The 13,883-nt window shown below is 38.1% G+C and overlaps 1 protein-coding gene across 1 annotated transcript; it reads left to right on the top strand.

The window, feature by feature from the left end:
• Nucleotides 1-4,901: 4,901 nt before the first annotated feature.
• On the top strand, nucleotides 4,902-12,339 carry LOC139974849 (DCN1-like protein 2). Its single transcript, XM_071982324.1, has 7 exons — nucleotides 4,902-5,056; nucleotides 5,142-5,355; nucleotides 6,768-6,936; nucleotides 7,952-8,082; nucleotides 9,498-9,580; nucleotides 10,075-10,171; nucleotides 11,586-12,339. The coding sequence occupies exons 1-7, from the start codon at nucleotides 5,030-5,032 to the stop codon at nucleotides 11,660-11,662; spliced, it is 798 nt and encodes a 265-aa protein (XP_071838425.1). The 5' UTR covers nucleotides 4,902-5,029; the 3' UTR covers nucleotides 11,663-12,339.
• The last annotated feature ends 1,544 nt before the right edge of the window (nucleotides 12,340-13,883 follow it).

The raw sequence follows: 13,883 nt of genomic DNA, 5'->3' as shown, positions 1-13,883 counted from the left end.
CTTTTGGGTAGCTGGCTACTCATAAGACGTTTGTTGCAAAGGTCAAGTTCTTAGAAAGATGTGGAAAATTGCGACACAGTTCGTAATCTCGGTGCAACAATGCCGTGATTGTTTAAATCAATGTAGGTGGAACTCCATTTGCATACCATTGTCGATCTTTGTTCGTCAAATGTTTTCCGTAAGAAATATGCTAGAACATGCTGTAATTACGAAATGGTTAGAAATAATAGAGGGGCGGTGGTGATGTAGGTAAGGAGTGAAGACTTCGACAAGGAAATGGTGGACCAAGAACAAATCTGTAGTTTTATGCAATTGATTTCTAATTTACTTCCAGTTGTTCTGATAAGAAAGGATTTCAGACTTTGACCTCTGTCGACTTCAATGATCTTTGCGGCTTTGACGACGAAAACTGTAGTGTTGGTTCACCAATAGTGTGTACCCGTGCACATTTCCAACATAAAGATACTTCAAGCTTTAATCTAGGAATGATCATGTTAACAAAGTTTTCGAACTATGACCTCTCTTGAAGTAGAATGACGAAATCTATATACCAATTTTAAGTCCATACAAGCATTACTTATCGTGTATACAATTAGGTTTTCAGACTTAATGACCTTTGATATCCCAAGTTCCGTTTGCATTCTTGTCAAAGGCAGTTTAGACTTGGGGAGGGGGGGGGGAGCACCTAGGTTCGGTGGGCCCCTCATACACAGAAATTAAGTACACGTGAATGGCCAAGTTTACACATCAAAATCACGTTTATGCATGTTATTGAAACTGACAAGTTATTCATACATATAGAGTTAAATGAGTTATATATCTGACGTAAATACATGTATTCATGTGAATACATGCCAGCAAAATCCAAGTAGGTTTTTAGGTAAGACAAATTGCAAACTTCCGTCTTTGAAGTATCGCATATGTAACGTTTTCAGTTTTTGACCTCTGGTGACCTGGAGTGACCCTTGACCTGCAATAATTTCAATAGGGGTATTTAACTCAGTAATTGCTCCTTTGACTTTACACATTACATTCGTCACCTTCTAAATGCCGCAAGAGCATAGATAAAAGTTTTTAACCGACATGCCCTACTCAGCATATGATAGCTGATAGTTTCTGTTAGCATTCAAATTTTACCAGCATGATCGATTAGATTTTTAGCTTGAAGAGGTCGAATTTCAGCATAGTACTCCCAAAATCCATCTGCAAGCTCTCGTTGCAGAATCTTTCTGTTTCATCCAAGTATTCTAAATCGCCTTAAATCATTTTCAATCCTCCAGATTTTTAGATCATGAGCCGTTTATTTCAACCTCTTATCAGTGCCGGAGCGTCCATACAGTCAGGGAGGGGGAGGGGCGGATGCCCCTCCTGACGGACTCAAATGGACTGCTGGCGCCCTTTCAGTCTTTTACCACTTTTTACTTATTCGCGATTACTGACTTTCTTATTGCGCTCTCATCTACCTATTGACATTTGTCTCATTTTGTTGGCGATGACACCTATTTATTCTTCGTTTATCTGCAAATTAGCAAGGCCTGGAAAGGGTAATTTCCGGCGATCTAGGGAGTATCTTTACTCCAAAATTTCTGTACGCTCCGCGCCAACCTGTGGTGGCACTCCGCTTAGATAGTGTCGAAAGCGCCCCTACAGACCATTCTCGACCCCCCTGACCAATACCCCTAACTCCGCCACTGCCTCTTATGCTGAGACTGAAAACACTGTGAAAAAAGTCATTTCAGTCGTTCCGTTTAGACTTTCCAACAATGGTTAACCTTTCAGCTTTGGGCGGATGTACACTGTCATGGCTCCAATATTGATCATGTCACTTCTCTGAGCACTCCTCTGGTCACGTGTTATCTATTGGTTTTCTTTTTGTAATACAGATTGTCATGTAATATTGGTCAGCAATAAACCTGAGTTCAATATTTCACTCACTGATAATTATAAAGGGGTTGTCTATATGCAGATTCGATCACTTTCATATTAAGTTTTCACACTGATTTTCAGATCTGAAAGCATTGTACGTAGATTTTTCCTTCTCTTGCATAAGTTCCATTCCTGCAGTGCTTGCATTTTGATTAAATATTTGATCTGAAGTAAGTTCTCTAGCTGATTTGTTGGTTAACATGACGGTGTAGGGTTCAATCAAGCATTATGAGTCCATTTCAGTCTGACGGATGTATGATGCTGGGGGGGGGGGAGGAGCTGTGATCCCATGCGATGTCTCTCTTGATGTAGTAAAAGAACACAGGGAGGATGCGAGGAGGGTCGGTCGGTGAAAAGGCGGCCATAAGGGTACTAGGTGGTGGGCGTGAATCAATGCCTACGGCCAGAGGGTCTAACTATTCCTCCTGATAGGCATGTGTGCAACTCATGTCCATTGAATTAATGAAATGCTATTTACCAACGGAAGCCTACAAGCTCCATCAAAAATATTTCATATATTTCAAAACGCCATGTGCTTTACCTCCGGATTTCAGGAAGGATTTTTCTCTGCTGAACCAGCCTATACTGGTGAATTATTGTAGTTGTCTTTCCCATATACTAAACAGTGCATTGTGTCAATGACGCAGTTTCAACGTATTAAGTTCTGTGAAGAAGAAAAATCCCAACAAATTCATGAACCTATTTTTAATGAAACGCACTCATCTGCTTTTAAGGGTGTGAAGACTCGCAAAAATTAGACGCAAATTAGACGCAAAAAGAAACGTCTAATGCCGGTAATCTGACCTAGTTTCGAATGAGGTGTAACGTAAGTGTTAGACACCACCATCGATCACAGAAAATACACACACAGCTTGCTACCGTCGATAATTATACACTATAGTGTACAGTCAGTAAATACAGCGGCGGTCAATACCCACGGCACAGTGTACAAACGATACAGCGATGGACAACAAGGTATCACGTTTCATTTCTGTCTGCATTTTGTAGCGACACGAACAAAACGTCACTTGCAAGCAACGGAAAGTTAACTTTTTCAGATGGACGCACGCGGTTTGGGGCGAGTCTTCAATGCCATTAAAGTTCCTTTGCTTAAGCTATGCTAAGACGTAAGACTCAAAATCCCTGAGTTGGTGAATTCACTTGACCCTGCATGCATCCGTAACTTAACACAGATATATATACGCTGTGACGTGCGCCATAGCTCCCCATTGCATGTGTATGGTAGGTAGTTCCATCTCGTGTGTCGCGGGTATTTAGTACCGAAAGAGGGCGCGTTACCCTTCGGAGAAGCGGCAGGTATTCAGCGTATATGAAGACTCCGTAAATGATTTCATCTTTCTCTGCGATGCTTATGGCAAGCCATATGTGCAATAATTCAATAAACCGAGTTTATCGCCGTTTAACTCTGTTTTTCGTTCGACAAACTCAGTAAATCGAACGGATAACCGTGTTTTTCGCGATAAACTCAGTTTATCGAGCCAAAAGCAGGGTTATCTCGATTATCTAAGATTATCGGCGATAAACCGAGTTTATCAAATGGGAACTATATTTTTCGCTCGATGCACTAAGTTTATCGATAATCTCTGTTTATCACTTCGATAAAATCAGTTTATCGACCGAAAAACACAGTTGTTCTATAATATGGCACGCTACGCAACATGGATTTCAAATGTGTTTTTGTGCATGTGGGATGCGGGAGGGTGTAGGGAGGGATCGGGATTCTAACCGCCCTCTACTATGAGTTAGGTAGGGCATGAACGGCATTGAAGAATAACAAAAACGTGGATCAAGGATTTGATGGAGGATGGTGTGTGGCTCTGAGGTCGTTGCAGCCTACTTCCATTTATAGGGATATAGTTTCCCCTCCCCTCCCCAGAATAAAATCAAAGTTTAGACATGTATTATGATGCATATGCAGAATATAACTTCGGTATATATTTATAGGCCCAATGCGAGACCGTTTGGCCTTCATTCGGCTTTACACACTACTGAATTAACAAAACCTGTGTGAAGGCCCCGGGGCCGAAAGTCGAAACACTATTATTATGTTAGTCTTAAACGTGAGAGATGTGTCCCCTGTCCTCCCCCCCCCTCCAAAGAAATGACGCCAATGCTGGTGGGGGTTGGAACAAAATATTCTCATTTACACAACATGTTACCGGTAACTAAGGCAGTGTGGACGAGACTTAACAACTGGGAGTAATGAAGGAGACTAGCATCTTTACTAAAAATGACTTGAGTTTCTTAGTCATTTCGCAATTATTTCAAAACAACTTAGAATACATCATACACGTACTAAGCCTGGTATTGGGCTGCATCATGATAAGGGCTCCTATCCTCCTTTCTTCGACCCAGCTCCTACCATACCCTACCCCACCACACCCAGTCCTTTGTTAGCTGGGATAAGTTTGAATGCCTGCATGTTACGTAACTCAGCCTTATCTTTCCATCGCATTAGGCACTAACGTGTAACTCTTAACGTGTGGTAAGATTTTGTATATGCGTAAATATGTTATTAAATAAACTAAATAGATTAATAAATTATATCTACATCACTCGCTCCATTGCCACTCCTCCAAGTCCCTCTTTTGACTCCCACATATTCCCCATTGCCTTTCCATTAATGAACAGAGTTCAATCAGTATACCCATCTCCCATAACAAAGAAACACCATAACAACTCCCTGGTAGTAACAGATCACAGAAATTTCCGTTACAGATACGAAATGTTGGTGACCTTTGTCGTTATAAGCAAAGGGATCTATGTTAGCCTGGTACTGCCATATGTTATTTAACATCTGATATGGATTAATAGCTTAATTTGCCAAAAGACAAATCAATCATCATGAAATTTTAAGTTAAAAATATTTGTATCATTTTATTGATAGGTAAAATTTCTTGAATTACTTATTAATCAACAAAAAACACTAAATACAAACTTTTTTGAGTTTCGTATCGTATTCTGTAAGATAGGTTCTATCTTAATTGTCGGCCCAATTCACCGAATAAAGTTGCTACAGTACCCGTACCTGGGTACATCGAATTTAATGTATACACTGATGCCTGAGTACCACAGCATGTAAATGCAGAAGAAAGGAAAGACAGTCATGGTAAGTAAAATATTTCAAACTTATTCTTATTTTTATATCATTGATGTGCTGCATAATCGCTCCCGTTTCCCTCTTTGTTTCCTAGCATAAATTAAAAAGTTCTCAGAGGGAGAAAGTGAGGGAATTTATAGCTTTCACAAACACCGGAGAGAAGACAGCCATCTATTGCCTATCTCAACATGAGTGGCGGCTGGACGTCGCTTCAGACAGTTACTTCCAACACCCTGACCTTTACTACAGAGAACCCAAACCTGCTGTAGACAGGAGAGCCTTAGAAAAATTGTATAACAGATATAAAGGTTCTGTATAAAAAGTAGTTTCCCTTCCACTTTCTAGCTCAACCTAGGCCTAGGATTCGGCTTAGCGCAGAATGTTACACTGTAGTATTGGCCTAGGCTATGTTAATTCCGTAAGTTAGGCCTAGCACAACAGGTACATGCAGTAAACTAGCCTGCCATACATGATTGCTAGTACTGACAGTTCAATTAGTGATACAAACAGCAAGTGATTTTTAAGTTAAAATATTTGGAGCTATTATAGAATATCACGCCACTCGAATACACCTCAAATTGAATGGCTACGTCGAGTTTTCCAAAATATTTCTAGTAGTAGTAAGTCCAAAGGTTTCCCTGCAAGTTGTTACACCGGCTCCGTCGGATAATCAACAAATGCCCTTGCAGTATTATAACGAGAGATCTGGTAGTCATCGTTGTACTGTGTGGACATTGTGCCTACGTGAGACGATGTAACATGGACTTATATGTTGGCGGGGTGTTCTATTATTGTACCAAATATTTAGTGGCAAATTGAATTCTGTGGTTAGCTTGAAATATTTCTTCCCAATCTAAAAATCAAAATTTAATAGAGCTGTAATGACTAATGGTATATATATATATACATATATCTTTAAAACAAAGATTCAGATGTTAACTTCCTGTTGCAAAAGTGCTCAATACATAGAAGTAGAGCAAGTACATAACATAGTTTACCTATACGGTAACTTACAGCATGTTGTTACCTGAGTTTCACGCCTGCATTGTGCGGCGATCATCAGACTACTGGACAATAACAGTTGTGTATGTGACCTTATTTCTTCGTAGCACAGTCGGGCGGTTTGTTGACATGGCAACACTTTGAGATGAGCTCTGTTTTTTTGTTTGTACTGTCCTTGGTACATAAAGATTACCATGTCAACAAACCGCCGACTGTGCTAGGAAGAAATAAGGTCACATACACGAATGTTTATGTCCAGTTGTCTGATGATCGCCGCACACTGCAGGCATGAAACTCAAGTAACAACATGCTGTAAGTTACCGTATGGGAGGTATACTATATTATATATATATAAATATATATATTGATAAAGATATATACATAGATATGTATTATATATAGATATATTTTCTATGGCTGTATTTTTTATCATACATAGTGTAATGTTTTCAGCATTATTATTTTTGTATTTGTAGCAATGAAATGTGTGTATTTTATAGGCTCTGAGCTTTGTTTCATTTGAAGTACTACATGGTACTTATGTACAAAAACTGCTACAGTATACATCTGTGCATTTGTATAGCAATTTGACCATTTTGCATAGCATTTTTGTGATGCAATCCTTGATAAATTATTCCCCACAACTGGCAAATAGTTTCATAAATCTTGTACTGACCGATCAGCCAACAAAGTTGTTACTTGTTTTCTTTACTTTTAGATCCACACGAAGATGACAAAATTTTAGCAGAAGGAGTAGCTAGGTTCTGTGAAGATCTTAAATTAGACCCTGCCAGTCGTACAGTCCTTGTTTTAGCATGGAAGTTTCGAGCAGCTACACAGTGTGAATTTACAAAGAAAGAATTTTTGGATGGAATGGCAGAAGCAGGGTATGTGATATCAATGATGTTCAGACACATCATTATACATACTCATATAGTTAATGTACTGCATGGGTATGACTCAGTGCTGAGAAACTTGGTTTTGTAAGAATCACAAGTTTCCCAACAAAAGTTAGGTAAATGTCTGGCTCGTGGGTTAGCAGAGATGTATCGAGTCATTTCATTTTATAAATGAGTCGAGTGACTCGAGTCTCTACCAGTAACATTCCCTGATTCCAGTCTAGTCACTGTATTTCCTTCAATGGGAAGAGAAATTGAAGAATGAGTTTGGGTCACTTTGCTGTGAAAAGTGAATGACTCTAACCATGAATCAATATGAAACGTGGTGGCTGAAGTATGGGGAGGGAATCATATAAGTTCTGTTGGAAGACCCACCCCCCCCCCCCCCCAAAAAAAATATGACAATACAGCTCTGAAGGTACAATATTGTCATATCCACTGATTATGCAACAGATACTATATTATGAAAGTCACTTTAGCTTAAGTAAAAACTATTTTAACAGAGAAAGCTTAACTATGATCACCTGAAACAAGGCGGACTTAATTATTGCTATTATTATTATTTATTATTATTTAGGTTTACAGTCTTGTTCAGGGCCAAGGCCCTCTCACACGACTTTACAACCCTGGTCATTGGTAACTTGACACACCTACACACCAAAGTGTGCACAATTCAATCAATCTCTCCTGGGGCACCACAGTGCACCACAACCACATGTCCCCCGGGGGACTTCCCATAGGGTGCAGCCACAAACCAGCGCACGCAACTATATTTACAAGTTACCTCGCAAGTCCCAATTTATACACCTGGGTGAAGAGAGGCAATGGAGATAAAGCCTCTACGAGTTTCCTGAGTAAAGTATTTAATGGTGGAACATGTTTTCGAAAAACCACTAAAAGGGTAAAAAGAAAAAAACTCAATTTATGGTAATTTCTGTAAGATCACATGCCAAACATGTATATTTATGTCATTTCTCTTATTCGTCTCCTTTTTCCTTTGAAGGTGTGACTCTGTAGATAAATTGAAGATGAAGCTCCCCTCACTAGAACATGAGCTCAGAGATGCAAATAAATTTAAAGATTTTTACCAATTTACGTTCAACTTTGCAAAAAATCCAGGACAGAAAAGTTTGGGTGAGAAGAATTTTGTTAATTGTCTGATGTAGAAATCAGCCATTATTACCATAATATCAATAATTAATTATGATTAACCAGTTGTAGTATTTGGTCTTCTCTCTCATCCTGCCTTAAATATTACTGTATGGTCATTTCTGTAACCACAATGTTTTTAAAAATCAAAACTACAGGATGAAATATTTCCCGAAAGGTAATGAAGGCAGATTGAAGAACATAGCATGCATAGACTCCGGATGTGTAACCTGATTATTTCCCTTTGGCTTCGGCTTTGAGATCAAAGTTTCTATATGCTGCCGTGTTGGACGAATCTAGCCGTAATAGTAATTACTGACTTTGTAATCCCTGGTCCCCCTCACAAGTTAGCAATGTCGGGAAGAGTGTCTCTATAGTTTTCCCTCTTGGGAAACCAAAAACCAAAAAGTAACTTGAAAGGATAATGGAATGGTACATTTGCCTCATAGTAAGTAGAGGGACACTATTGTTTTGGGTGGAGGTCAAAATGGGGGAGGGGGGGGGGGATCATGATGCATGTGGACATTCTGTGTTTAAGTAGAATGCATCTACATTGGTGGAGGTCAAGGTCATTTGAAATTAACAGAAATAAAAAAAAAATTAAAACTGTTGCATTCACCAAGGGTCAGGAAGTAAACTTCTGATGAATCTATTACATAGCATTCTTATGCCTTATTTTGAAAATAAGAATTCTGTTTCTCTTTCTTGAGGGCAAAAGTTAATTTAGGTCAGCAAATGTCAGCAACGAAATATGAAACCTCATGCTCTGCATATCAGAAAAAGGATTTAAAATGATTATAAATGGATGGTTATACGTGATAAATAGATGTCACAAGTTAAGAACAAAGTAGGTCAAAGTTCACTTGATGGTCAGCATCATCAGTGGTTATGAAGTCTTAAAACATCATTTACACAATTTTCTTTTTATTAGTGAATCAGGTGGAATAAATGTATTCCTAATCTTTGATTGCTAATTCTGTTCCTCAAACTAATAACTGAATTGCTATATATTCGATGCATAGGTGTCCACTTTAAGCGGTTCGATCTTCTTTTTATGGTTTTATTTGTGTTATTAATGTTACCCTCCCACAAGGACCGGTAACAAAATTTGTTCATTTCTCTTGGCGAAGGTTTCCTGTACCCTACATTTGTCGTACAAATATTGCTTGATACGTGAAGGATTGTTTTCTGTTGTGTTTCAAACAAATAACAAATTAAACACAAATTAAACATGTCATGTAAAAGGTTATGAAAGCTTTTTCCCAGGTGTTTCAAGACTAAAGGTCCCCAAAGGAATGTGGTGATTTTATTGATTTTCTGTTCAATACTAAATGTTGGTGATCTTATTCTATTGCCATAAATTTACTAAATTTGACTAATTTTTCCCATCTTTTCCCCAGAACTAAGAATGGCAATAGCATATTGGAAAATTGTACTGCCTGGCAGGTTCAAATTTCTTGAACTTTGGTGTCAGTTTTTAATGGTGAGTACATGAATGTTATGGAGAACAGAAATATTTGCCATCAAAGGTATTGGAAATCTTGTCGTCCAGGACCGGGACTCTCAATAGGCAGCCAGCATGCAACATCTAACCTGCGAAAGATTTCAAATAGCTAAAATTCACAGAACAGTCCTAGCAAACAATGTGATAGAGCAACGATTTATATTTAAAAAAAAAAGTGTGGTCAGATGGCCAGAAGCATAAAATATTGGCTAAAGAGCCACCTCTGACAGAACTTTTATAATCTGATATTTCCTCAGTTTGGCAGTATGTTTTGTAATTCCTTTAGCGTATTAATCAGTATTGTTCAACGTGAAGATCCTTTCATAAAATGTCTCCTTTCATACAAGGTAAACATAATAGGTCTGTTCCCCCTTTAAACCTGTCCGACTGGCACATAATACAGCAGCTAAGTGTTAATTGGATGGATTAATCACACGTTTTCTTTTTCCTCTTCTTTTTTTCATCATCAAAAGGAACACCACAAGAAATCAATACCTCGAGATACATGGAATCTCCTACTAGACTTCAGCAATATGATTGAAGATGACATGAGCAATTATGATGAAGAAGGTAGGACTGCCTGATCAGACACACATGTGACTCTTATTGCAGCTGGTTGTGTCTGTCATGTGATATATTCCTGGCCCTGCAAAGATTTCAGCAAAAATAATTTGACTTTTTTGGGGGGTGGGAGGGATAAATATACCACCACATACACTTGTGTAAATTTGAGAATATCAGGTTTGTTCTCTCGAAAAATATTGATGCAAGCTTTTTAATTTGTGAATGAGACACTACAGTTGAGTTGATAAAACTTAGACCTTCCCCTTGCCCCTCCTCCCATAAATCTTGCACAATCACACTTTTTTTGGATTTGTGTGCTAAATGAAAATGTTAAGTAGCTTAGTATTACATTATCCTGTTCAAGAAAATAAATCAAGAAAAGTTGTGTTGGCCACAGTTTCAGATACATTTTCAAATCATTATTAGTTTGGTTTATTAATCATATTAGAAAAAAGAAAATTTTCAAACTTTCCAACTCCAACCATCAAAATGTGAATTTCAATTAGTCAAGTTCATAAACTTCATTGTTATGGAATTATAACAGCCAAAGGTGTGAAAAATTGACCAAAATCCAACTCCAAAAGCTGCTGTAAGACTATTGTTCATGTATACATTTATTCAAACCAACCTACTTTTAACACCCATTGAAATGTTATAGTGTTTGTTTGTCTGTTCATATGTTACTTTATTCATTTATGTAGGCATCGTGTCAAAAACAAAAAGCTGCAGCATCTGCAAAATCACCTGCAGCAAGGCTGAATCAGAAGCAAATAATAGAGATTATCTATGCAAACTAGTAGTGCCTATTGTGTGGAAATGTGAAGCACGAAAGATTGTACCCTATGCAGCCTAGCTTTAGCCCCCCCCCCTCAGTATTCTACTTTTGACACAGTGTCCCTCGCTTGATTTTATCGTCTTCTTTATGTTGATATATTCCTAATTCAATATAGTTTGTACCCTATGCATCTTGGCTGCAGCCCCTCAGTATTCTACTTTTGACACAGTGTCCCTCACTTGATTGTATCATCTTCTTTGTGTTGATATATTCTTTATTTAATATAGTTTGTACCCTATGCAGCCTAGCTGCAGCACCCTCAGTATTCTACTTTTGACAGTGTCCCTCACTTGATTTTATCATCTTCTTTATGTTGATATATTCTTTATTTAATATAGTTTGTACCTTATGCAGCCTAGTTGCAGCCCCCTCAGTGTTCTACTTTTGACACAGTGTCCTTCACTTGATTTTATCATCTTCTTTATAGTGATATATTCCTTATTCAATATATCTTGTACCCTATGCAGCTTGGCTGCAGCCTCCTTATTGTTCTACATTTTACACAGTGCCCCTTACTTGACTTTTATCATCATTTTTATGTTGAGGCACTCCTACATGAGTTCATTTTCTTTCTTTCTTTGCAAGGTGCCTGGCCAGTGCTAATTGATGACTTTGTGGAATATGCCAAGCCTCTACTTCAAGGCAAGAGTACGACAGTTTGACCCACAGCCTACCAAAGGGAGAGCAGGCACCACCTCAGTATGCATTTGTAGCAATTAACACACAATAGATATTTTGATGTTGTGTTGCTCGGAACATTGATTTTATATCCAGCTTCTTACAAACAAAATCTTGTCACTCATACTCCAGTTTTATCAGCTGTGAAAAAAGTACACAGCTCTTCCTTACAACAAACCTTTGTGTGGATATTTTTATTTAGTTTGACGGAAAGAGGACGGTCGGTTTTTATGCTGATATGATGACCTCACCGACTATTGTCAACTCACTCTATGAAGAAGAGACAGGAAAACTACCAGCCTTGTCTTGAAGCTTTAAAGTGAGCCAAGTTTATACTAGGGAGGCCACATGATATCGGAGGTATACTGGAGTCAGATGATAAGACCGTGTTTAATCGTCATCATCCAGCCTTTACTCGTTTTCTGAAGAATCTACTTTATATTAGAGTAACTTTCTCCTTGGCAGTCTGGAAATATTTTTGTTTGGCTGTCAAAAATAGCTTTTAGAATATTTTTGGAAAACTTTTCTTGCAAAGTATGTTTTTTTTACTTTTGGGAAAGTGGATGGGATGGGAATGGTTGTGATACAGTGGGTGTGGGGGAGATAAGACAAAAACAAAGGGAAAGAGGATAGGAAATATTAATTAGTGCAAAAACTTTGTACTAAACCAATTTTGTAACTATAAGATATAGTTCAGGATTGCTTGTTAGTATTTTTTGTGGGGTGGGAGGGAGGGGGTTCTGGATGCTCCTCTATTTGTGTGATACACTCATAAACAGGCCAATTAAACTGGTTGTTATGGTAACATGGAATGTAGTTGATTTGCTCTGCTCTCATTCACTAAACTCATGAATTCAGTCTTGACATGTACTAACCATTATTTTAGTTTCAGTTTTGCTGTCACATTCTTCTCTGCGTTGTTTTCAAAGTAACATTACAATCCAAACACTTTACAGCAACTTAACCATCTTGTAAAGCATTTTGCAGATCAATTTTTCCTTGCATACTCTACTGTGCATTCCCCCTTTGTGAAATGCCCTCCTAAGTACGAGCAAAAAAAACAGTGATGGGGGGGGGTACATAAACAATACAAATGCTGGAAACCAAGTATGAGTATGACCTCACTTCAAGTCGAATTAAAGGACTTTCATTCGTGTAAAGGAATGTCTATGGTGTCAATGTACAAGGATTTGTGGAGGATCGGTTCCTTTCACATCATTTTTTCCAAAGATTAATAGTGGGATGACTGTATCACAAAAGGGATTTTATTTTTGTGCTAGGTTTCTTTGCAAGGGGTGCTGATAGTGGCTAAATGTAACAAAAGAATAACGAAATCAAAAAGTATGACATTTGGAATGTTTTGTTTTTGACCTTCTATGCAATGTTTTTGTCACTTCACAACTGCAATGTTAGCACAAGAATATTTAGTCTATGAATTGAAATTTGATTTCTGAAGATTTTGACATTTGTTATTTTGTTTTGGATAAGCTTAAGGTTCATGGTTACATATAAAGTTAATTTTCCATAAAAAGGCTGTAGAGTCAATGATTTCCATATAAAACAAACCCTTTAGTTGTTCTATAGAATCATTTCTCCTGCAATGGTTCATGTCAGCAACTTTCAGTTAGGATATGACTTCTTTAAGATTAAACCTTCTCTACATTCAGATCGCTTACATTGAAGGCAAAATCAATGTAAAAATCCAGAGTTTACATTGCACATGACTCAAGCACTGTTAATGTTACTTGATTGTCAAAGTTCAAACAGAAGTTCTTCTATGTATGAGGTCAAAGGTGAACAGAATAGCATTGGTGACATAGTCTAATGTGATCTGTGTTTGATTTAGCAATCTAAATGAGTGAAGCAGGACAGTGGGGAGGGGGGGGGGGTGGCTTGGGTGACGACAATTCATATTTGTCAGATAGTACTTATTAATTAATTGATTGATTTTATCCTTCACTAACCGAGGGAGGTAGGGTGGGGCAAGGGTGACAGCAACATATAATTGACAGATTTTTTCCTTCATTTGTAATGCTACTAGAAGTTTAATTTTGTTTAAGAAGCTAAAAGCTGGCTTTGTTTATTCATCTTATACCATTGGGCATGTGTTAGGAGGAGTGTTGGGGGAGGGGGGGGAGGGGTGGGAATGTTAACCTTTCTATGTCTGTCACCATGGTGTTTCCCACGATGGGCAGTTCATATGTA

This window comes from Apostichopus japonicus, chromosome 10 (genome assembly GCF_037975245.1).
Source record: "Apostichopus japonicus isolate 1M-3 chromosome 10, ASM3797524v1, whole genome shotgun sequence".
NCBI lineage: Eukaryota > Metazoa > Echinodermata > Holothuroidea > Aspidochirotida > Stichopodidae > Apostichopus > Apostichopus japonicus.
Note: the sequence above shows the minus strand (reverse complement) of the source record. Positions and strands in the feature narration are given on the sequence as shown.

Bases quoted from the DNA above. Each gene is read 5' to 3' on its own strand.
- LOC139974849 (XM_071982324.1), top strand. From the start codon at position 5,030: ATGCAGAAGAAAGGAAAGACAGTCATG. The intron at 5,057-5,141 runs GTAAGTAAAATA...TTTGTTTCCTAG, and splicing joins AGAAAGGAAAGACAGTCATG to CATAAATTAAAAAGTTCTCA. The intron at 9,581-10,074 runs GTGAGTACATGA...CATCATCAAAAG, and splicing joins TTTGGTGTCAGTTTTTAATG to GAACACCACAAGAAATCAAT.